General features: G+C 55.8%; 2 protein-coding genes across 6 annotated transcripts in view; one reads left to right on the top strand and one right to left on the bottom strand.

The window, feature by feature from the left end:
• The window catches only part of LOC139586533 (maestro heat-like repeat-containing protein family member 1), a gene marked incomplete at its 5' end in the record, with an annotated part of 138,167 nt that extends 137,618 nt beyond the window's left edge, over positions 1–549 (top strand). The window contains one exon of the mRNA XM_071420034.1: positions 32–549. Coding sequence (XP_071276135.1) covers positions 32–117 — 86 coding nt within the window. The remainder of the gene's footprint in view (positions 1–31) is intronic.
• A 2,246-nt stretch (positions 550–2,795) lies between these two features.
• BOP1 (BOP1 ribosomal biogenesis factor) overlaps positions 2,796–25,036 on the bottom strand; it is a 97,360-nt gene continuing 75,119 nt past the window's right edge. The window contains exons 4-18 of one of the 5 annotated variants that reach the window (XM_071420028.1): positions 23,133–23,287; positions 22,509–22,614; positions 21,505–21,664; positions 20,290–21,473; positions 19,594–19,695; positions 18,043–18,255; positions 16,035–16,196; positions 15,819–15,899; positions 14,969–15,038; positions 13,584–13,716; positions 12,783–12,963; positions 9,877–10,165; positions 9,712–9,796; positions 7,522–7,629; positions 2,796–3,636 (exon numbers count right to left, since the gene is read on the bottom strand). In XM_071420028.1, coding sequence (XP_071276129.1) covers positions 3,483–3,636; positions 7,522–7,629; positions 9,712–9,796; positions 9,877–10,165; positions 12,783–12,963; positions 13,584–13,716; positions 14,969–15,038; positions 15,819–15,899; positions 16,035–16,196; positions 18,043–18,255; positions 19,594–19,695; positions 20,290–21,473; positions 21,505–21,664; positions 22,509–22,614; positions 23,133–23,287 — 3,183 coding nt within the window. In that variant the 3' untranslated portion in view covers positions 2,796–3,482. The other 4 variants (XM_071420030.1, XM_071420031.1, XM_071420029.1 and 1 more) reach the window with 4 other exon arrangements.

The following is a 25,036-nucleotide window of genomic DNA, read 5'->3' as shown; positions in this document are numbered from 1 at the left end:
CCAAATCCCAATCCCTGCTCTGCGGTTCCAGCCCTGAAGCTGCTGCTGCAGGATCCGGTCCCGGCCGTGCGGGTCAAGGTGGCCGAGACCCTGGGACGCCTCGTCCGCCTCCTCTGAATCCCAGAATCCCCAGAATTCCTGGAAATTCCCAGCTCGGAGACCCTGGGACGCCTCCTCCTCCTCCTCCTCCTGCTGCTCCTCTGAATCCCGGAATTCCTGGGAATTCCCGGCTCCGCTCAGCAATACCCCGGGGGATCCCAATCCATGGGCAAAGTCTTCCATCGATCGCCTCCATCCTCGGGGGCAAAACAAGTGGGAAAGCGGCCGGAATTGGGGATGGGATCCGGCTGCGGAATCCCGGGATCTGGACGGAGCCCAGTCCCGCCCCTGCAGCCGCTTCCCAATGGATCCCGATGGATCCATTCCCGCCCCTCCAGCCCGTCCCTCTCTGCTGCTTCCCGGTGGGTGACGGGATCTGTTCCCAAAATTCCCAGCTGGAATTGCCCCCTGTACAGAGACCTGTTTTTAAATAAAGCTTTTGGCTCCCGATCCCACTCTGGAATTTTGGGATTCCTCAGGATTTGGGGGATGGGAAGGGGCGGATCCCGCCTGTGTCCCCATGGGGATGATCCAGGGGCTCTTCCTGCCTCTCACCCACAGGGAAAACCTTGGAATTTCCCGGCTGGTCCTGCCCCATTTCTGCCCCACCTCCGGCTTCTCCTTTGGGGTCCTGGTCCGGATCCCATTCCAGGTTCTATCCCAGATCCCATTCCAGATCCCATTCTGGGTTCTATCCCAGATCCCATTCCAGGTTCTATCCCAGATCCCATTCCAGATCCCATTCCAGGTCCCATTCCAGGTTCTATCCCAGATCCCATTCCAGGTCCCATTCCGGGTTCTATCCCAGATCCTTTTCCAGGTCCCATTCCAGGTTTTATTGCAGATCCCATTCCGGGTTCTATCCCAGATCCCATTCCAGGTTCTATCCCAGATCCCATTCCAGATCCCATTCCAGGTTCTATCCCAGATCCCATTCCAGATCCCATTCCAGGTTCTATCCCAGATCCCATTCCAGATCCCATTCCGGGTTCTATCCCAGATCCCATTCCAGATCCCATTCCAGGTTCTATCCCAGATCCCATTCCAGATCCCATTCCAGGTCCCATTCCGGGTTCTATCCCAGATCCCATTCCAGATCCCATTCCGGGTTCTATCCCAGATCCCATTCCAGGTCCCATTCCGGGTTCTATCCCAGATCCCATTCCAGATCCCATTCCAGGTCCCATTCCAGGTTCTATCCCAGATCCCATTCCAGATCCCATTCCAGGTCCCATTCCAGGTTCTATCCCAGATCCCATTCCAGATCCCATTCCAGGTCCCATTCCGGGTTCTATCCCAGATCCCATTCCAGGTTCTATCCCAGATCCCATTCCAGGTCCCATTCCAGGTTCTATCCCAGATCCCATTCCAGATCCCATTCCAGGTCCCATTCCGGGTTCTATCCCAGATCCCATTCCAGGTTCTATCCCAGATCCCATTCCAAGTTCTATCCCAGATCCCATTCCAGATCCCATTCCGGGTTCTATCCCAGATCCCATTCCAGATCCCATTCCGGGTTCTATCCCAGATCCCATTCCAGATCCCATTCTGGGTTCTATCCCAGATTCTTTTCCAGATCCTTTTCCAGATCCCATTCCAGGTTCTATCCCAGATCCCATTCCAGGTCCCATTCCAGATCCCATTCCAGGTTCTATCCCAGATCCCATTCCGGGTTCTATCCCAGATCCCATTCCAGATCCCATTCCAGGTCCCATTCCGGGTTCTATCCCAGATCCCATTCCAGGTTCTATCCCAGATCCCATTCCAGGTCCCATTCCAGGTTCTATCCCAGATCCCATTCCGGGTTCTATCCCAGATCCCATTCCAGGTCCCATTCCAGGTTCTATCCCAGATCCCATTCCAGATCCCATTCCAGGTCCCATTCCGGGTTCTATCCCAGATCCCATTCCGGGTTCTATCCCAGATCCCATTCCAGATCCCATTCCAGGTCCCATTCCGGGTTCTATCCCAGATCCCATTCCAGGTTCTATCCCAGATCCCATTCCAAGTTCTATCCCAGATCCCATTCCAGATCCCATTCCGGGTTCTATCCCAGATCCCATTCCAGATCCCATTCTGGGTTCTATCCCAGATTCTTTTCCAGATCCTTTTCCAGATCCCATTCCAGGTTCTATCCCAGATCCCATTCCAGGTCCCATTCCAGATCCCATTCCAGGTTCTATCCCAGATCCCATTCCGGGTTCTATCCCAGATCCCATTCCAGGTCCCATTCCAGGTTCTATCCCAGATCCCATTCCAGGTTCTATCCCAGATCCCATTCCAGATCCCATTCCAGATCCCATTCCAGGTCCCATTCCAGGTTCTATCCCAGATCCCATTCCAGGTCCCATTCCAGGTCCCATTCCAGGTTCTATCCCAGATCCTTTTCCAGGTCCTGCTCCATTCCCTGGCTTCTTTTCCTGGGATAAACCAGATCCAGGGAATCTCATTCTCTGTTCTGGTCACTTCCAGCTTTTCCATTGGGATCCTGTTCAGGATCCTATCCAAAATCCCATTCCAGGTCCTATTTACCAAATCCTGCCCCAGATCCCATCCCATGCAAAAAAAGCCTCTCATGATTCCTGTGGATCCTGGGAATTCTGCGTGTTGGGAACGTGGGAATGGGGGCATGGAGGGGACACCGAGGGCTGTGGGAATGGGAAAACCGGAGAATCCAGCACAGGGGGATCCCAGGATCACATCCAAAAAAAGCCTTTATTGAGCACTGGGAATTAGGAAAGTGGCGGATCCCTGTGGATCCCGCGGGATCCCCATGGGAAGGTCAAGCTGTAGAGGCACACGGTGCTGGAGGAGAAGAGCCAGGGATCCCAGTGGATCCCGGTGGATCCCGGTGGATCAGGTGTAGAGGCACAGGGTCCCATCGGCGCCCGAGGAGAAGAGCCAGGGCTGCTGGGGGTGGATCCTGGGTGGATCCCAGTGGATCCCAGGTGGATCAGGTGTAGAGGCGCATGGTGCCCTCGGCGCCTGAGAAGAGCCAGGGCTGCTGGGGGTGGATCCCAAGTGGATCCCCCTGGAACCCTGGTGGATCCCGCTGGATCCTGGTGGATCAGGTGTAGAGGCACAGGGTGCTGTTGGCACCCAAGGAGAAGAGCCAGGGCTGCTGGGGGTGGATCCCGGGTGGATCCCCCTGGATCTCACTGAAACCCTGGTAGATCCAGGTGTATTCCAGTGGATCTCAGGTGGATCCCGGTGGATCCCGGTGGATCCCGGTGGATCAGGTGTAGAGGCACACGGTGCCGTCGGCGCCCGAGGAGAAGAGCCAGGGCTGCTGGGGGTGGATCCCTGTGTATCCCCCTGGATCCCGGGTGAATCCCAGGTGGATCCCAGTGGATCCTGGTGGATCCCGGTGGATCCCAGGTGGATCAGGTGTAGAGGCGCACGGTGCCGTCGGCGCCCGAGGAGAAGAGCCAGGGCTGCTGGGGGTGGAAGGCGACGTCGAGCACGCCGAGGTCGAGGGTGGGCGCGTGGCCCTTGAGCACCTTGAGCGGCACCAGGAGCGCGTTCTGCAGCAGGTCACTGCCCACGGGAGGGGGGAAATGAACGGGAACGGTGACACCGGGAATGGGAACGGTATCCATGGAAACAAACGGGAACGCTGGCACCGGGAATGGGAACGGTGACACCGGGAATGGGAACGGGAATGCTGGCACCGGGAATGGGAATTGTCCCAATGGAAATGGGAATGCTGACACCGGGAATGGGAATGGGAATGCTGACACTGGGAATGGGAATGCTGACACCAGGAATGGAAATTGTCTCAATGGAAACAAATGGGAATGCTGACACCAGGAATGGGAATTCTGACACCAGGAATGGGAATTGCCCCAATGGAAACAAATGGGAATGCTGACAGCGGGAATGGGAATTGTCTCAATGGAAACGGGAATTTTGACACTGGGAATGGGAATGGGAATTCTGACACCGGGAATGGGAATTCTGACGCTGGGAATGGGAATGGGAATGCTGACACCGGGAATGGGAATTCTGACACTGGGAATGGGAATGGGAATGCTGACACCAGGAATGGAAATTGTCTCAATGGAAACGGGAATTCTGACACCGGGAATGGGAATTGTCTCAATGGAAATGGGAACGCTGACACCTGGAATGGGCATTCTGGGAGCGGGGATCGGAATTCTCAGAGCAAGAGTGGGAATTCTGGGAGCGGGAATGGGCATTCTGACAGTGGGGATGGGAATTCCAGGAGTGGGAATTGTGACACCAGAAACGGGAATTCTGACAGTGGGAATGGGAATTCTGATACCGGGAACGGGAATTCTCGGAGTGGGATTGGGAATGGGAATTCTCACACTGGGATGGGAATTCCTGGAGCAGGAAATGGGAATTCTGGGAGCGGGAATGGGAATTCTGACAGAAGGAATGGAGAATTCCTTCTGGAGAGGGAGAAGGGAATCCTGGGAGAGGGAACAGGAATCTCGTCCTGGGTATCTTTGGGATCCAATCCCGGATATGCCCAGGACTCCCAGCAGCTGCCCCACAAATGCTGGTGCCACCCCAAGGACCCCAAAGGGAGGGATCTGATCCCATAAACACCATAAATAAACCCCATAATCCCACAAGTCCCATAATCCCATGAATCCTTTGAATAAATCTCATACTTCCCACAAATCCCATAAATCCCATGAATCCCATTAAATCCTGCCAATCCAACAAATTCCACAAATCCCATAAATAAATCCTATAAGCCCCATTAAAAAATCCCACAAATCCCATAAATTCCCATAAATAAATCCTTTAAATAAATCCATAAATCCCATAAATTCCCATAAATAAATCCTGTAAATAAATCCATAAATCCCATAAATAAATCCCATAAATTCCCATAAATAAATCCGGTAAATAAATCCATAAATCCCATAAATAAATCCCAGAAATTCCCATAAATAAATCCTGTAAATAAATCCATAAATCCCATAAATAAATCCCAGAAATTCCCATAAATAAATCCTGTGAATACATCCGTAAATCCCATAAATAAATCCCCCAAAATCCATAAAAAACCCCCATAAATCCCATAAATAAATCCCCTACATAAATCCCATAAATAAATCCCAAAAATCCGATAAATAAATCCCATAAATAAATCCATAAATCCCATAAACAAATCCTACTAAAAAATCCATAAATCCCACAAATAAATCCCATAAATAAATCCCACAAATAACTTGATAAATCCCATAAATCCCACAAACAAATCCCGTGAATTCCCTAAATAAATCCCACAAATCCCCAGACAATTCCCGGTGAATCCCCTAAATAAATCCCAGAACTCCCACAAACAATTCCCGTGAATCCCCACCCCATAAATAAATCCCATAAATCCCCCAGAGAATTCCCATGAATCCCATAAATAAATCCCACAAGTCCCACAAATGAATCCCATGAATCCCCTAAATAAATCCCACAAGTCCCCCAGACAATTCCCGGTGAATCCCATAAATAAATCCCACAAATCCCACAAACAATTCCCGTGAATCCCCTAAATAAATCCCATGAATCCCCCAGACAATTCCCGGTGAATCCCATAAATAAATCCCACAAATCCCACAAACAATTCCCGTGAATCCCCTAAATAAATCCCATGAATCCCCCAGAGAATTCCCATGAATCCCATAAATAAATCCCACAAGTCCCACAAATGAATCCCGTGAATCCCCTAAATAAATCCCACGAATCCCATGCCAATTCCCATGAATCCCTAAATAAATCCCACAAACAATTCCCAGTGAAACCTCATAAATAAATCCCACAAGTCCCCCAGATGATTCCTGGTGATTCCCATAAATAAATCCCACAAATCCCCCAGACAATTCCCAGTGATTCCCATAAATGAATCCCACTAATCCTGTGACAATTCCTGGTGAATCCCATAAACAAATCCTATAAATCCCACAAACAATTCCCGTGAATCCCCATAAATAAATCCCACAAATCCTGTGACAATTCCCATGAATCCCCATAAATAAACCCCACAAGTCCCACAAACAAATCCCACAAATCCCCCAGACAATTCCTGGTGAATCCCCATAAATAAACCCCATAAATCCCCCAGAGAATTCCCATGAATCCCATAAATAAACCCCACAAGTCCCACAAACAATTCCCAGTGAATCCCATAAATGAATCCCACAAATCCCCCAGACGATTCCCGGTGATTCCCATAAATAAAGCCCCCAAATCCCACAAACAATTCCCGGTGAATCCCATAAAGAAATCCCAGAAATCCCCCAGACAATTCCTGGTGAATCGCATAAATAAATCCCACAAGTCCCACAAACAATTCCCAGTGAATCCCCTAAAGAAATCCCACAAATCCCGCAGACAATTCCCATGAATCCCATAAATAAATCCCAGAAATCCCCCAGAAAATTCCTGGTGAATCCCCATAAATAAATCCCACAAATCCCACAAATCAATCCCATAAATCCCACAAACAATTCCTGGTGATTCCCATAAATAAACCCCACAAATCCCACTCCAATTCCTGGCGAATCCCCATAAATAAATCCCATAAATCCCCCAGACAATTCCCGGCGAATCCCCATAAATAAACCCCACAAATCCCCCAGAGAATTCCCATGATTCCCATAAATAAATCCCACAAATCCTGTGACAATTCCCATGAATCCCCTAAATAAATCCCACAAGTCCCACAAACGAATCCCGGTGAACTCCCCTAAAGAAATCCCATAAATCCCCCAGACAATTCCCGGTGAATCCCCATAAATAAATCCCACAAATCCCACAAATCAATCCCATAAATCCTACAAACAATTCCCGGTGAATCCCCATAAATAAATCCCCCAAATCCCACAAACAATTCCCGGTGAATCCCCTAAATAAACCCCATAAATCCCGCAGACAATTCCTGGTGAATCCCCTAAATAAACCCCACAAGTCCCACAAACAATTCCCGGTGAATCCCATAAGTAAATCCCACAAGTCCCTCAGAGGATTCCCATGAATCCCTATAAGTAAATCCCACAAATCCCACAAACAAATCCCATAAATCCCACAAACAATTCCCGGTGAATCCCATAAAGAAATCCCACAAATCCCCCAGACAATTCCCAGTGAATCCCATAACTAAATCCCACAAGTCCCACAAATGAATCCCATGAATCCCCTAAATAAACCCCCCAAATCCCACAAACAATTCCCAGCAATTCCTCTAAATAAACCCCACAAATCCCACGCCAATTCCCGGTGAATCCCATAAATAAACCCCCCAAATCCCCCAGACAATTCCCGGTGAATGCCCATAAATAAACCCCCCAAATCCCACGCCAATTCCCGGTGATTCCCCTAAATAAATCCCCCAAATCCCCCTGCCAATTCCCGGTGAATCCCGGTGAATCCCGGTGAATCCCGGCTCCTCACTTGTAGACCATTCCGTGGCAGACGATGACGGAGCCGTCGTCGGAGCCGGAGGCGAAGAGGGGATGGCGCCGGTGGAACGCGACCGAGCGCACGGCGCGGCCGTGGTGCCTGCGGGGCAGAGACGCACCGGGGATCGGAGCAGGGAAAACACCCGGGAAAAACACCGGGAAAACACCCGGGAGAAACGGGAAAACACCCGGGGGAAACGGGAAAACACCCGGGGGAAACGGGAAAACACCCGGGGGAAAACGGGGATCGGAGCAGGGAAAAACACCCGGGGATCGGAGCAGGGAAAAACACCGGGGAAAAACGGGAAAACACCCGGGGAAAACGGGAAAACACCCGGGATAAACGGGAAAACACCCAGGGAAAACGGGAATCGGAGCAGGGAAAAACACCCGGGGATTGGAGCGCGGAAAAACACCCGGGAAAAACGGGAAAACACCCGGGGAAAACGGGGATCAGAGCAGGGAAAAACACCCGGGGATTGGAGCAGGGAAGAACACCCGGGGATCGGAGCAGGGAAAAACACCCGGGAAAAACACCCGGGAATCAGAGCAGGGAAAAACACCCAGGAATCGGCAACAGGAAAAACACTGGGGAAAACACCCGGGAAAAATGGGAATCAGAGCAGGGAAAAACACCCGGGAATCGGCAACAGGAAAAACACCGGGAAAAATGGGAATTGGCACCGGGAAAACACCGGGGAAAATGGGAATCAGAGCAGGGAAAAACACCGGGGAAAACGGGAATCACAGCAGGGAAAAGCGGGAATTGGCACCGGGAAAACACCGGGGAAAATGGGAATCGGCAATGGGAAAGAACGGGAATCAGCAACGGGAAAAACACCGGGGAAAATGGGAATTAGCAATGGGAAAAACACCAGGAAAAAATGGGAATCAGCCCTGGGAAAAACACCGGGGAAAATGGGAATCCAAACAGGGAAAAACGGGAATCAGCATGGGGATAAACACCAGGAAAATGGGAATTGGCACCGGGATAGACACCAGGAAAACTGGGAATCAGAACACGGAAAAGCAATGGGGAAAACAGGAATCAGCAGTGGGATAAACGGGAATCAGGACAGGGAAAACAAGAGGAAAAAGGGGAATTAGCAGCGGAAAAAACAGGAATTGGCACTGGGATAAACACCGGGAAAAACCAGGAAAAACACTGGGAAAAACGGGAATCGGCACCAGGATAAACACTGGGAAAACAGGAATTAGCACTGGGAAAAACACCGGGAAAACCAGGAATCAGCACCGGGAGAAACACCAGGATAGACCCCGGGAAAAACGGGAATCAGAGCCCAGAAAATGGGATCAACAAAAAGCTGGGACGAGCCGGGGTTTGCAGCTCCCGTGGAGAGCTGGGAATGCTCCTGGGACCCCAGGGGACCCCAGGGGATGCCAGGGACCCCAGGGGATGCCAGGGGATGCCAGGGATCCTCAGGGATCCTCAGGGATGCCAGGGGATCCCAGGGGATGCCAGGGGATCCACAGGGGATGTGCAGGGATGCCAGGGACCCCAGGGGATGCCAGGGGACGCCAGGGATCCGCAGGGATGCCAGGGGATGCCAGGGGACCCCAGGGGACGCCAAGGGATGCCAAGGGACCCCAGGGGATGCCAGGGACCCAAGGGGACCGCAGGGGACGCCAGGGGACCCCAGGGGATGCCAGGGACCCCAGGGGATGCCAGGGATCCTCAGGGATCCGCAGGGATCCGCAGGGACCCCAGGGGATGCCAGGGGACGCCAGGGGACGCCAGGGGATCCCAGGGGATCCTCAGGGGATGCCAGGGATCCCAGGGGATGCCAGGGGATCCACAGGGATCCACAGGGATGCCAGGGGATGCCAGGGGATCCGCAGGGGATGTGCAGGGATGCCAGGGACCCCAGGGGACGCCAGGGGATGCCAGGGACCCCAGGGGATCCGCAGGGGACACCAGGGGACCCCAGGGGATCCGCAGGGATCCGCAGGGGATGCAAGGGACCCCAGGGGATGCCAGGGATCCGCAGGGATGCCAGGGACCCAAGGGGACCGCAGGGGACGCCAGGGGACCCCCGGGGATGCCAGGGATCCGCAGGGATCCGCAGGGATCCGCAGGGATGCCAGGGACCCCAGGGGACCCCAGGGATGCCAGGGACCCCCAGGGATCCCCAGGGACGCGCAGGGATGCGCCGTGACTCACCGCAGCAGGCGGTAGGGGCGCGTGGACAGGTCGAGGTCGAACCAGGCCACCTTGCTGTCGTAGCTGCCGCAGATGACGTTGTCCCCTGGCGAGGGAAGAGCCCCGGGGTGAGCGGGACGGGCCCGGCCCGGGGGGATCCCCTGGGCTCCCGGGGCCATCCCGCACCTCCGGGGTGCACGGCCATGCTGGAGATCCACTGGCAGTTGCTCTGCAGCTTCTTGGCGAGCTCCTGGCGCAGCAGGTTGTAGACGCGCACGGAGCGCTGCGAGGCCACCAGGAAGTAGGGCCGGAGCGGGTGGAACTGCACGCACTGGATCATGCCGGGGCTCTTCCGGAAGGGATCCTGGCTCCAGCGCCGGCTGCTCTGGTGGATCAGCACCTGCCGGCTGCCGGGGTTCCGCACCACCGAGGCCCAGTAGTCGCCCTTGCCGTGCCACGTCACCTGCACCACCGGCTGGGAACGGGAATGGGATTGGGATCGGGATCAGGAACAGGATCCAGGTGAGATCCCGAAATCCCGACCCTCTGGATCACCCCAGAGCTCCTCAAGGTGGGAATGGGATTGGGATCCGGGTGAGATCCCGAAATCCCAACCCTCTGGATCACCATGGAGCTCCCCAAGGTGGGATTGGGATTGGGATCCAGGTGAGATCCCGAAATCCCGACCCTCTGGATCACCACTGGGGCACAGGAATTGTTCTGGCTGTGGCACGTCACCTGCGTCACCGGCTGGGAATGGGATGGGAATGGGAATGGGAATGGGATCCAGGTGAGATCCCGAAATCCCGACCCTCTGGATCACCACTGAGGCCCAGTAGTCGCCCTTGCCGTGCCACGTCACCTGCACCACCGGCTGGGAATGGGATGGGATGGGAATGGGATCCGGGTGAGATCCCAAAATCCCAACCCTCTGGATCACCATGGAGGCCTGGGAATCGCCCTGGCCGTGCCACGTCACCTGCACCACCGGCTGGGAATGGGATGGGAATGGGAATGGGATTTAGGTGAGATCCTAGAATCCCAACCCTCTGGATCATCCCAGAACTCCTCAGGGTGGGAATGGGACTGGGATTGGGATTGGGATCAGGAATGGGATTGGGATCCAGGTGAGATCCCAAAATCCCGACCCTCTGGATCACCATGGAGGCCCAGGAATCGCCCTGGCCGTGCCACGTCACCTGCGTCACCGGCTGGGAATGGAATGGGAATGGGAATGGGAATGGGATTGGGAATGGGATTGGGATGGGGATGAGAACAGGAATGGGACCTGGATGAGATCCCAAGATCCCGATCTTCTGGATCATCCCAGAGCTTCTTGGGGTGGGAATGGGAACGGGAATGGGAACGAGAACGGGAACGGGATCCAGGGGAGATCCCAAAATCCCGACCCTCTGGATCATCCTGGAGCTCCCCAGGGTGGGAACAGCGGGATCGGGGAAGGGGAGAGGGGGAGAGTTTGGTTGGTGGGTCCAGGGATGGGAACAGGAACGGGACTGGGATTGGGAACGGGATTGGGACTGGGAATGGGATTGGGATTGGGATTGGGAATGGGATTGGGACTGGGATTGGGATTGGGACTGGGGCAATTCCCAGGAGCAGCTGAGGGAGCTGTGGGGGGCTCATCCCAGAGGAAATCGGGATGGAAGGGATCCAGGGCGGGATCTGCTCCCAGGGACAGGACCCCAGGGAACGGCCTCAGGTTGGGAATTTTGGGAATATTCCCCTGGCATTGTGGGCAAACAGGGATTTGGGGCCTTGGGAAGCAGGGCAGGGGCTGAGGCCGAGGATTCCCGGGAGAAGCTGGGAAAAGGGGCCGATCCCAGCTGGAATTCCCGCGGCTCCGGGAAACGTTCCCGGGATTTCCTGGAAAACGGGGCTGGGGAAAGGCTCCAGCACTGCCAGGGATTCCTGGGAATGGGAAGGGATCCCTCGGGATGTGGAGCAGGGGAAAAGGATCCCCTTGGAATTGTGTCCCGTGGGATATGGAGCTGGGAACAAGGATCCGTTTGGGATCCTTCCCTCGGGACGTGGAACAGGGAACAAGGATCCCCTTGGAATTGTGTCCCGTGGGATATGGAGCTGGGAACAAGGATCCGTTTGGGATCCTTCCCTTGAGACGTGGAACAGGGAACAAGGATCCCCTGGGAATTGTGTCCCGTGGGATACGGAGCTGGGAACAAGGATCCATCTGGGATCCTTCCCTCGGGATGTGGAACAGGGAACAAGGATCCCCTTGGAATTGTGTCCCTCGAGATGCAGCTCTGGGAATGAGGCCCCTCCCTGGATCCTGGGCTGGGGCTGATCCACAAGCCCCAAATCCCGGGAATGCCGATCCCAGCCAGATCCTGGGAATGCCAGTCCTACATAAGTCACAGGAACCCCGATCTCAGCCAGATCCTGGGAATGCTGATCCCACCCAGATCCCAGGAATGCCAATCTCCTCCAAATCCTGAGAATGCCAATCCCAGACAGATCCCACTCAGATCCCGGGAACACTGATCCCACACAGATCCTGGGAATGCCAATCCCTCCCAGATCCCAAGAACACTGATCCCACTTGGATCCCTGGAATGCCGATCCCAGCCAGATCCCAAGAACGCCAATCCCACCCGGATCCTGGGAATGCCGATCCCACCCAGATCCCAGGAATGCTGATCCCACCCAGATCCCAAGAACACTGATCCCAACTGGATCCTGGGAACGCCAATCCCAGCCAGATCCCAGGAATGCCGATACCACCCGGATCCCGGGAACACCAATCCCAACTGGATCCCAGGAATGCTGGTCCCACCCAGATCCCAAGAACACTGATCCCACTCAGATCCCGGGAACGCCGATCCCACACGGATCCTGGGAATGCCGATCCCAGCCAGATCCCAAGAACACCAATCCCACTTGGATCCCGGGAACACCGAACCCACCCAGATCCTGGGAATGCTGATCCCACCTGGATCCTGGGAACACCAATCCCACCCAGATCCCAAGAACACCGATCCCACTCGGTTCCCGGGAACGCCGATCCCACCCGGATCCCGGGAACGCCGATCCCAGCCGGATCCCGTGGATCCCACCTTGCTGTGCTGCACCAGCAGCCGGATCCCCTTGCCGCGCTCCTCGGGGCTGGCCGGGACCCACCGGACGGGCTGGATCCGCTCCTCCTCCGGAGCCTCCCAGGAATCCAGGAGCTGATCCGTGGCTGCCACCAGCAGCCGGTCCCCGAGGCCCGGATTCACCAGGAGCACCTGCTCATCCCTGGGAATGGAAAATCTGGGATCAGGGGGAATCCTCTGGGATCATGGGAAATCCTCTGGGATCAGGGAATGCTCCCCAGGAGCACCTGCTCATCCCTGGGAACGGGAAACCCGGGATCAGGGAATCCTCTGGGATCAGCGGGGAATCCTCTGGGATCAGGGAACCCTCCCCAGGAGCACCTGCTCATCCCTGGGGAAATCCGGGATCAGAGGATCCTCTGGGACCAAGGAAATCTGGGAATAATCCTTGGGAATGATCCCTGGGAACTCACATGGCCACCAGGCAGATGCTGGGGTTGGGGTTCCAGGGAAATCTGGGAATGTGGGAATGATCCCGGGGAAATTCGGGAATGTGGGGATGATCCCAGGGCAATCTGGGAATGTGGGGATGCTCCCGGGGCACTCACACAGCCACGGCCACCAGGCAGATGCTGGGGCTGGGGTTCCAGGGCAATCTGGGAATGTTCCCAGGGAAATTCGGGAATGTGGGGATGCTCCCGGGGCACTCACACAGCCACGGCCACCAGGCAGATGCTGGGGTTGGGGTTCCAGGGAAATTCGGGAATGTGGGGATGATCCCGGGGAAATTCGGGAATGTGGGAATGCTCCCAGGGCACTCACACGGCCACGGCCACCAGGCAGATGCTGGGGTTGGGGTTCCAGGCCACGCTCTTGACCACGGAGCCGAGCGGGAGCGTGCGGAGGCAGCGCGCGGTGCTCACCTCCCAAAACCGCACCGAGCCATCGTCAGAGCCTGCGCAACAGCAACAATGGGATAACAGCAACAACAATGGGATAGCAACAGCAACAATGGGATAACAATGGGATAACAGCAACAACGGGATAATAGCAACAACAATGGGATAACAGCAACAACAATGGGATAACAACAACAACGATGGGATAACGGCAACAACAATGGGATAACAACAACAATGGGATAGCAACAACAATGGGATAACAACAACAATGGGATAACAGCAACAACAACAACAGCGGGATAGCAACAACAACAATGGGATAACAGCAACAATGGGATAACAGCAACAACAACAACAGCGGGATAGCAACAGCAACAACGGGATAGCAGCAACAATGGGATAACAGCAACAACAGCAACAATGGGATAACAACAACAACAACAGCGGGATAATAGCAACAACGGGATAGCAGCAACAACAACAACAGCGGGACAGCAACAACAGCAATGGGATAACAACAACAATGGGATAGCAACAGCAACAACAGCGGGATAGCAACAGCAACAACAACGGGATAACAATGGGATAACAGCAACAACGGGATAACAACAACGGGATAACAACAGGATAGCAATGGGATAGCAACAACGGCATAACAATGGGATCATGGGACAGTGGGATAATGGGATTGGGATTGAGATAAGGGGATAATGGGAATGGGATAATGGGGATGGGATAACGGGAATGGAATTGGTATTGAGATAAGGGGATAATGAGATTGGGAATGGGGATGGGATAATGAGGATGGGATAATGGGATAATGGGAATGGGATGATGGGAATGAGATTCCCAGGAATAGGGACGGGAATGGGGATGGGAACGGAATTGGAATCATGGGAATGGGGATGGGATTGGGAATAAGGATGGGAATGGGATAATGGGATAATGGCAATGGGATAATGGGATAATGGGAATGGGATATTGGGATAATGGGAATGGGAATTGGACTGAGAATGGGGATGGTATAATGGGAATGGGGGAATGGGATAATGGGATAATGGCAGTAGGACAATGGGATTGGGATAACGGGAATGGGACCCCGGAGCCGCTGGCAAAGCTCCAGAGCATTCCAGAGGCGCCGCAGGGCGGGGCCAATCCCGGGATCCTCCCCCAGAGCCGGGGTTGGGATCTTGCAGTGGGAAAAGCCCCGATCCCAACCCTGGCCCCGGAGCAGCTCCGGGTGGAGCTGGGCTGTGGATCCGTGGGATTCATCCCGGGAATTCCCAATCCAGGGCGGGTCCATACCTGACACCAACCACTGCCCGCTGGGGGAGACGCTCAGGGTCCGCACCAGGCTGGTGTGGCCACGGTAAACCTGGGAAAAACCGGGAATGAGGGAGAATCCCAAATCCCAGGAGCTCCATGGGAACCTCCAGGAGCTGCTCCGGAATCCTCGGGAAGGGAGGAGGAGGAATTTGGGTTCTGGAGGGAGCACGGCCAAGGCCGCCCCATCCCACAGCCACAGGGATGGGAATCCCAAGGAGTGGGGATTCCAGCCCTTTCCTGGGGAATATTCCCAAAAATCCCAACCTGAGGCCGTTCCCTTGGTCCTGTCCCTGTTTCCTGGGAGCAGATCCCGCCCCAGATCCCCTTGGATCCCTTCAATCCCGCTTTTCTCTGGGATGAGCCCCCCCAGCTCCCTCAGCTGCTCCCGGGATTCCCCCATTCCCAATCCCAACCATGAACCCACCAAATCCCTGTCTGCCCCAAATTCCAGGGGAATATTCCCAAAAACCCCAATCCAAGGCCATTCCTTGGCTTTCTCCCTGTTTCCTGGGAACAGATCCTGCCCCGGATCCCCCTGGATCCCTTCAATCCCGCTTTTCTCTGGGATGAGCCCCCCCAGATCCCTCAGCTGCTGCCGGGAAGTTTTCCGGAGCCATTCCTGAAAATCCCGGCAAAGGGGGATCCTCCCCAGCCCCGTTCTCCATGGATCCGCGGGAGCATTTCCCACAGGAATTCCCGCTGGGATCGGCCCCTTTTCCCAGCTTCTCCCAGCAATCCTCATCCTCAGCCCCTGCCCCGAGCTTCCCAAGGCCCCAGATCCCAGAATTCCACCAGATTCCAGGGGAGCGTTCCCGAGCGGGTCCCTCACCAGAGCCTGTGTGGTGGGGAAGGGCTGCAGGTCCCTCGGCCTGGGCAGCTTGGGAATGAGATCCTCGGGATCCACGTTGACCTGCGGGGACGGGAACCACAGCGATCCCAACACCGCCCCCTCCGGCCGGGCATTCCCGGGGTGGGTTTTGGGTGTTTTTGGGGCGTTTTTGGGGTGTTTTTGGGGTGTTTTTGGGCGGGGTTAGGGGTCACGCACCCTCATCCTGCGCTGGCGGGGGCAGAGGTAGAGGTCGAGGCAGCGCTCGAAGCGCTCGTGGATGAAGCGCGGGTAGGCGGGCACGGCGCGCAGGCTCGGGAAGCGCCGCGGCAGGAAGCTCGGGCGCCGCTCCGACGGGTCCTGCTGCTGCCAGGCCAGCTCCTGCCGGGAACGGTGCGGGAATGGTGTGGGAATGGTGTGGGAATGGTGTGGGAATGAAGGAATGGGGGAATGGGGATGGGGAGAGGCCGCTCGCCAGGCAGGAGGGGGGAGCACGGGATGGGGATGGCGGGGCAGGGTCAGAGGGAATGGCGGGAGGGAGACGGGAATGGGGATGGGGAAAATGGGATAATGGGGATGGGGAATGGGATAACGGGGATGGGATAATGGGATAATGGGAATGGGATATTGGGACAATGGGATAACGGGGATGGGATAATGGGGATGGGGGAATGGGATAATGGGGATGGCATGATGGGATAATGGGATAATGGGGATGGCATGATGGGATAATGGGGGAATGGGATAATGGGGATGGGATAATGGGAATGGGAAAAATGGGAATGGGGATGGGATAATGGGAATGGGAAAAATGGGATAATGGGGATGGGATGATGGGATAATGGGAATGGGAAAAATGGGAATGGGGAATGGGAATGGGGAATGGGAATGGGGAATGGGGCAATGGGAATGGGGAATTGGGAATGGGGAATGGGAATGGGGAATGGGGCAATGGGAATGGGGAATGGGGATGGGGAATGGGGATGGGGAGGGGAAAATGGGATAATGGGGATGGGATAATGGGAATGGGAATGGGAATGGGGATGGGATAATGGGAATAGGATAACGGGAATGGGACAACAGGATAATGGGAATGGGAATGGGATGATGGGGAAGGGAAATGGGAACAGGGATGGGGAGGGGATAATGGCATAATGGGAATGGAAATGGGAATAGGAGAATGGGAATGGGGATGGGATAATGGGAATGGGATAATAGGATAATGGGGATGGGAAAAGTGGGAATGGGAATAGGATAATGGGGATGGGATAATGGGGATGGGATAATGGGGATGGGATAATGGGGATGGGATGATGGGGATGGGATGGGATGCCCTGGGCTCGGGAGGAGCCATTCCCAAGGGTCAGGGTCGCTCCCACCGGCAGCTCCTTGGCCAGGATTCCCCGTCCTCCTCATCCCATCGGGATCTTCCCATCCTCATCCCACTGGAGCTCTTCCCACTGGGATTTCCCTGCCCATTTTCCCCCCATCCATCCCCTCTGGATTCAAATCCCACTCCAGGGCCTCTCCCACTTATCCAGGGACACCCCAATCCCTGGGGAGTGACCCCAAATCTGCCTCCATTCCATGGGATCCTGGAACGCCCTGGGTGGGAATTCCAGGCTGATCCCATTCCATGGGCAGCGACAATTCCCAAAACTCCTCCCAGGGATCAAACACCCACAAAAATTCCCAGGAAAAACTCCCTCCATTCCACAGGATCCTGGAACGCCCCGGGTGGGAATTCTGAGCTGATCCCATTCCACAGGTGGCAACAATTCCCAAAACTCCTCCCTGAGCAACCCAAGGGATGAAACATCCCACACAAATTCCCAGGAAAAACTCCCTCCATTCCACAGGATCCAGGATCCTGGAATGCTCCAGGTGGGAATTCCGGGCTGATCCCATTCCATGGCTGGCGACAATTCCCAAAACTCCTCCCCGAGCAACCCAAGGGATCAAACACCCACACAAATTCCCAGGGAAAAACTCCCTCCATTCCACGGGATCCTGGAATGCCCCAGGTGGGAATTCCGAGCTGATCCCACTCCATGGGCAGCGACAATTCCCAAAACTCCTCCCAGGGATGAAACACCCACACAAATTCCCAGGGAAAATCCCTTCCAAACCCAACTGGATCCCCCCAGATCCCCTCTGCGGAGCGGCCCCGCGGGATCTCCCGGCGTTCCCGGCGTTCATTCCCGGCATTCCCGGCGTTGGTTCCCACCTCCTCGGGGCTGAGCAGGAATTCCGGGGGCGGGTTGTAGGACTCGGCGTGTCCCGGCAGGGGCATTTTGGGAGCGGGCACGTGCATCTTGTGCCGGCCCAGCACCGAGTTGGGCTCCTCGCGCGCCCACAGGTCGTAGAAAGCGGGAGCGCCCTCCTTGGGCTTCCGGGGCTGGATCCAGCCCATCTTGATGGCGTGGACCAGCTTGGAGACCTGCGGAGCATTCCCAGGATTTGGGGAGAGGCCCGGGGGGAGTTTGCCGTCCTCCTCGTCCCACCCGAGCTTTTCCAGCCTGGATTTTCCCACCATCCCCATCCCTCCGGGACCTTCCCGATCCCCTCATCTCATCCAGATCTTCTCAGTCTCCTCATCCCCCTGGAGCTTTTCCATCCTCCCCATCCCACCTGGATCTTTCCTCCCACCTCATCCCACGGAGATCGTCACATTCTCCTCAATCCCATCGGGATCCTCCCACCCTCCTCAGCTTTTCCACCCTCCCCATCCCACCAGGATCTTCCCAATCTCCCCATCCCACCAGGGCTTCTCCAACCTTCTCATCCTACATGGATCTTTCCATTTTCCTTGACTTTTCCATCCTCCCCATCCCACCGGGATCTCTCCATCCTCTTCATCCTTTTCCACCCTCCTCATCCCAACCGGATCTTTCCACCTTCCTCATCCCACCTGGATCTTTCCACCCTTCTCATCCCACATGGATCTTTCCCTTCTCCTTGACTTTTCCATCCTCCCCATCCCACTGGGATCTCTCCATCCTCTTCATCCTTTTCCATCCTCCCCATCCCACCAGGATCTTCCCAATCTCCTCATCCCACCTGGATCTTTCCACCCTTCTCATCCCACATGGATCTTTCCAACCTTCTCATCCTGCCTGGATCTTTCCCTTCTCCTTAACTTTTCCATCCTCTCCCATCCCACCGGGATCTTTCCAATCTCCTCATCCCATTGGGATCTCTCCATCCTCTTCATCCTTTTCCACCCTCCCTATCCCACCAGGATCTTTCCATCCTTCTCTTCCCATGTGGATCTTTCCATCCTCTCCCATCCCACCAGGATCTTCCCAATCTCCTGATCTCACCTGGAAATTTTCCACCTTCCCCATCCCACCAGGATCTTCCCAATCTCCCCATCCCATCCAGATCTTTCCGGTCTCCCCATCCCACCAGGACTTCTCCAACCTTCTCATCCCACCAGGATCTTTCCATTCTCCTTGACTTTTCCATCCTCCCCATCCCACCGGGATCTCTCCATCCTCTTCATCCTTTTCCATCCTCCCCGTCCCACCAGGATCTTCCCAATCTCCTGATCCCACCTGGATCTTTCCAACCTTCTCATCCTACATGGATCTTTGCATTCTCCTTGACTTTTCCATCCTCCCCATCCCACCGGGATCTCTCCATCCTCTTCATCCTTTTCCATCCTCTCCCATCCCATCGGGACCTTCCCAATCTCCTGCTCCCACCTGGATCTTCCCACCCTCCTCAGCTTTCCCACTCCGGGGCTCTCCCCCCGGAATTCCGGGCCCTCTCCCACCTTTTCCTTCTCCACCAGGGAGGGGATGAAGCTCCGTTTGTCCTCGGGCCGGTTGGTCACCGGGTGGATCCGCACCTCGTGAGTGAAGAAATCCACGGACGGCTGGAAAAACGGGAACGCTCAGCCCCCGGCCCGCATTCCCAGCGGGAATTACAGCCTCGGGACCTCACCTTGGGCATTCCCAACGGGAATTACAGCCCTGGGGGCTCCCCTCAGGCATTCCCAGTGGGAATTACAGCCCTGGCACCTCCCCACGGGCATTCCCTGTGGGAATTCCAGCCCTGGGGCCTCCCATCCTGCATTCCCAGTGGGAATTCCATCAATGGGGCCTCACCTCCCCACATTCCCAATGGGAATTCCAGCCTTTGGACCTCCCCTCCCACATTCCCAGTGGGAATTCCATCAATGGGGCCTCACCCTTCCACATTCCCAATGGGAATTCCAGCCTCGGGACCTCCCCTTTCAGCATTCCCGGTGAGAATTCCATCCCTGGGGCCTCCCCTCCCACATTCCCAGCAGGAATTCCAGCCTCAGGACCTCCCCTCCCACATTCCCAGCGGGAATTCCAGCCCTGGGCCCTCCCCCTCGGGCGTTCCCGGCGGGAATTCCACCCCATTCCCAATCCCAGCCCCGGTTCCTCCCATCCCGATCCCGCGTTCCCGGGGCTGGGCAGGTGTTGTGTCCGTCCCCCCTCACCTCGTAGGGGTCGAAGTTGAGGTCCCCGAAGTGCCCCCGCTGCAGGCGCTGCACCAGCTCCAGCTGCTCCTCCGACAGAGCCACCTCCGCACCCGTCTGACGGTCCTGAACCGTGCGCCTGGCACCGGACAGACACACCCACACTGGACACACCGACACGGCGGCAGGGCGGGGGGGGACGGACACACCGGGGGATGGGGGACACCAGGGGATGGGGGACACAGGGGGATGTGGGACACGGGGATATGGGCACCGGGATATGGACACTGGAATCCCGGGATGGACACAGGGATGGACACTGGGATGTGGACAGTGCCATGGAGGACACCAGGGGATGGGGGACATGGGGATGGACACGGGGATATGGACACTGGAATCCCGGGATGGACACCGGGATGTGGGACATGGGGATGGACATTGGGATATGGACACCAGGATGGATGTTGGGATATGGACACCGGCATGGGGGACACCGGGGGATGTGGGACACAGGAGGATATGGACACCAGGATATGGACACCGGAATCCTGGGATGGACACAGGGATGGACAATGGGATATGGACAGTGCCATGGGGAACACCGGGGGATGTGGGACACCGGGGGATGTGGACACCGGGATATGGACACTGGAATCCCGGGATGGACACAGGGATGGACATTGGGATATGGACAGTGCCATGGGGAACACCGGGGGATGTGGGACATGGGGATATGGGACACGGGGATATGGACACTGGAATCCCGGGATGGACACTGGGATGTGGGACATGGGGATGGACACCGTGATATGGACACCAGGATGGATGTTGGGATATGGACACCGGCATGGGGGACACCGGGGGATATGGACACCGGGATATGGACACTGGAATCCCAGGATGGATGCAGGGATGGACACCAGGGGATGGGGGACACTGGGGGATATGGACATGGGGATATGGACACTGGAATCCCGGGATGGACACGGGGGTGGACATTGGGATATAGACAGTGCCAGGAGGGACACCGGGGGATGTGGGACACCGGGGGATGTGGACACCGGGATATGGACACTGGAATCCCGGGATGGATGCGGGGATGGACACCAGGGTGTGGGATATGGGGATGGACACCGGGATATGGACACCAGGATGGACACAGGGATATGGACACTGCCATGGGGGACACTGGGGGATGGGGGACACTGGGGGATATGGACACGGGGATATGGACACGGGGATATGGACACTGGAATCCCAGGATGGACACTGGGATGGACACCGGGATGTGGGACATGGGGATGGACACTGGGATATGGACATCAGAATCCCAGGATGGACAGTGGGATGTGGGATATGTGGATGGACACCAGGATGGACACAGGGATGTGAGACACTAGGATGGACACTGGGATATGGACACCGGAATGGACACCGCCATGGGGGACAACACTGGGATGTGGAACACCAGGATGGGGGACACTGGATGGACACTGGGATGGACACCGGGATGGACACCGGGATGGACACCGGGATGGACACTGGGATGGACACAGAGATGGACACAGGGATATGGGCATCGGATTCCCAGGGTGGACACTGGGATGTGGGACACAGGGATGGACAGCAGGATGGACATGGGGATGGACACGGGGATATGGACACCAGAATCCTGGGATGGACACCAGGATGGACACCAAGACAGACACCAGGATGAACATTGGGATGGACACTGGGATGTGTGGACACAGGGATGGACACCAGGATGGACACTGGGATATGGGCATCGGAATCCCAGGATGGACATTGGGATGGACACTGGGATGGGGGACACTGGGATATGGACACTGGGATGTGGACACCGGAATCCTGGGATGGACATGGGGATGAACACCAGGATGGACACAGGGATGTGAGACACCAGGATGGACACAGGGATATGGACACTGGAATCGCGGGATGGACACCAGGATGGACACAGGGATGTGGGACAGAGATGGACACTGGGATGGACACAGGGATATGGGCATCAGAATCCCGGGATGGACACCGGGATGGACACCGGGATGGACACCAGGATGGACACAGGGATGTGAGACACCAGGATGGACACAGGGATATGGACACTGGAATCGCGGGATGGACACCAGGATGGACACAGGGATGTGGGACAGGGATGGACACCGGGATGGACACAGGGATATGGGCATCGGAATCCCGGGATGGACACCGGGATGGACATAGGGATGGACACAGGGATGTGAGACACGGGGATGTGGGAGAGGGATGGACACAGGGATGGACACCAGGATCCTGAGATATGGGACTGGGAATGCAGAGGAATCCCTGGAATGCACAGGGATCCCTGGAATGCACAGGGATCCCTGGAATGCAGAGGGAATTTCCCGGGAATCAGAGGGATCCCTGGAATGCAGAGGGATCCCTGGGATGCAGAAGGGAATTTCCAGGAATGCAGAGGGATTCCCGGGATGCAGAGGGATCCCTGGGATGCAGAGGGATCTCTGGGAATGCACAGGGTTCCCGGGAAGCAGAGGGAATTTCCTGGGAAGCAGAGGGAATTTCCCGGAATGCAGAAGGGATTTTCCAGGATGCAGCTGAGGATGGATGGGAGGGAGGGAGGCTCCGTGCCCGATCCCAAATCCCCACATATCCAGAATCACCCTGGAAAAGCCTCAGGAAGGCTCCAGGACTCTGAATTCCGGGGATTTTGGGAACCCCCCACAAACCCCACGTGCGGAGCACACCCGGGGAACCACGGAACACTCTGGGATTTTAAGGCTCAGACCCCATCCCGCGGGGCACCTCCCGCCCATCCCAAGGTTTTTTTCCCAGGAATTCCTCACCAGTATTCCGGGTTTTCCATCTTCTCCAGGAACAGGTCCAGCTCGTCCTTGCTCCTCAGGGGTTTGTAGATCTTCTTCCCGTCCAGGTCGTAGCCGATGTGCGGGAAATCCTGGTACCACTCCATGGGAATGTTCCCCACCGTGTTCCGGATGTCCTGGAGGGGGAAAACACCGGGAAAAGGGTGAGGGGAGGGCACGGAATTCCAGGGAATATCCTTGGGGGAAAGGGTGAGGGAATTCCAGGGAATCCTTGGGGGAAAGGGTGAGGGAATTCCAGGGAATATCCTTGGGGGAAAGGGTGAGGGAATTCCAGGGAATCCTTGGGGGAAAGGGTGAGGGAATTCCAGGGAATCCTTGGGGGAAACGGTGAGGGAATTCCAGGGAATCCTTGGGGGAAAAGGTGAGGGAATTCCAGGGAATCCTTGGGGGAAAGGGTGAGGGAATTCCAGGGAATCCTTGGGGGAAACGGTGAGGGAATTCAAGGGAATCCTTGGGGGAAAGGGTGAGGGAATTCCAGGGAATCCTTGGAGGAAGAGGTGAGGGAATTCCAGGGAATCCTTGGGGGAAAGGGTGAGGGAATTCCAGGGAATCCTTGGGGGAAACGGTGAGGGAATTCCAGGGAATCCTTGGGGGAAAGGGTGAGGGAATTCCCGGGAATCCTTGGGGGAAAGGGTGAGGGAATTCCAGGGAATCCTTGGGGGAAACAGTGAGGGAATTCCAGGGAATCCTTGGGGGAAAAGGTGAGGGAATTCCAGGGAATCCTTGGGGGAAACGGTGAGGGAATTCCAGGGAATCCTTGGGGGAAACGGTGAGGGAATTCCAGGGAATCCTTGGGGGAAACGGTGAGGGAATTCCAGGGAATCCTTGGAGGAAGAGGTGAGGGAATTCCAGGGAATCCTTGGGGGAAACGGTGAGGGAATTCCAGGGAATCCTTGGGGGAAACGGTGAGGGAATTCCAGGGAATCCTTGGGGGAAACAGTGAGGGAATTCCAGGGAATCCTCGGAGATGCTTTCCAAAGAAGTTTTCCTTGGAATGGCCCCGGGCATTCCTGCCACACATTCCTGGCAGCAGGAAAAGGGATCCTTCCCTGAAATTATCCACAGGAAAAGGGATCATTCCCAGAAAATATCCGCAGGAAAAGGGATAAATCCCAGAAAATATCCACAGGAAAAGGGATAAATCCCAGAAAATATCCATGGCAAAAGGGATCAGAATCAGGCAAAGGGGCAGAATTCCAAGGGATCCAAAGGTGGGAGGGGGCAGAATTCCCTGTGCCCCCACTGATGGCTGCAATTCCATGGATTCTGGATGCAATTCCATGGATTTTGGGTGCAATCCCATAGATTTTGGCCCTGATCCCATGGATTCTGGCTGTAATTCCACGGATTTTGGGACTCCCTGTGCCCCCAGTCTCTGCCCAGGACCATCTCCACATCCCTGGCTGCAATTCCACGGATTTTGGGACTCCCTGTGTCCCCAAACCCCTCTGTGTCCCTGGTTGTGATTCCATGGATTCTGGCTGCGATTCCCTGGATTCTGGCTATGATCCCAAGGGTTTTGGCTGCAATTCCATGGATTTTGGGACTCCCTGTGCCCCCAGCCTCTGCCCAGGACCATCTCCACATCCCTGGCTGCATTCCCACGGATTTTTGGCTGCAATTCCACGGATTTTGGGACTCCCTGTGCCCCCAGCCTCTCTGCCCAGGACCATCTCCACATCCCTGGCTGCATTCCCACAGATTTTTGGCCGCGGTTCCGCGGATTTTGGCCGCGACTCCACAGACTCTGGCCACAACCCCACAGGCAGGTTTTGGCCACGATCCCGCGGGTTTTGGCCGCGATCCCACGGGTTTCAGGACTCCCCGCACCCCCATCTCAGCTCGGATCCCCCTCGTCTCTGCCC

The sequence above is a fragment of the Agelaius tricolor genome, unplaced genomic scaffold, assembly GCF_023055355.1.
Source record: "Agelaius tricolor isolate 1412-34295 unplaced genomic scaffold, bAgeTri1.0.p SCAF_121, whole genome shotgun sequence".
Lineage (NCBI taxonomy): Eukaryota > Metazoa > Chordata > Aves > Passeriformes > Icteridae > Agelaius > Agelaius tricolor.
Note: the sequence above shows the minus strand (reverse complement) of the source record. Positions and strands in the feature narration are given on the sequence as shown.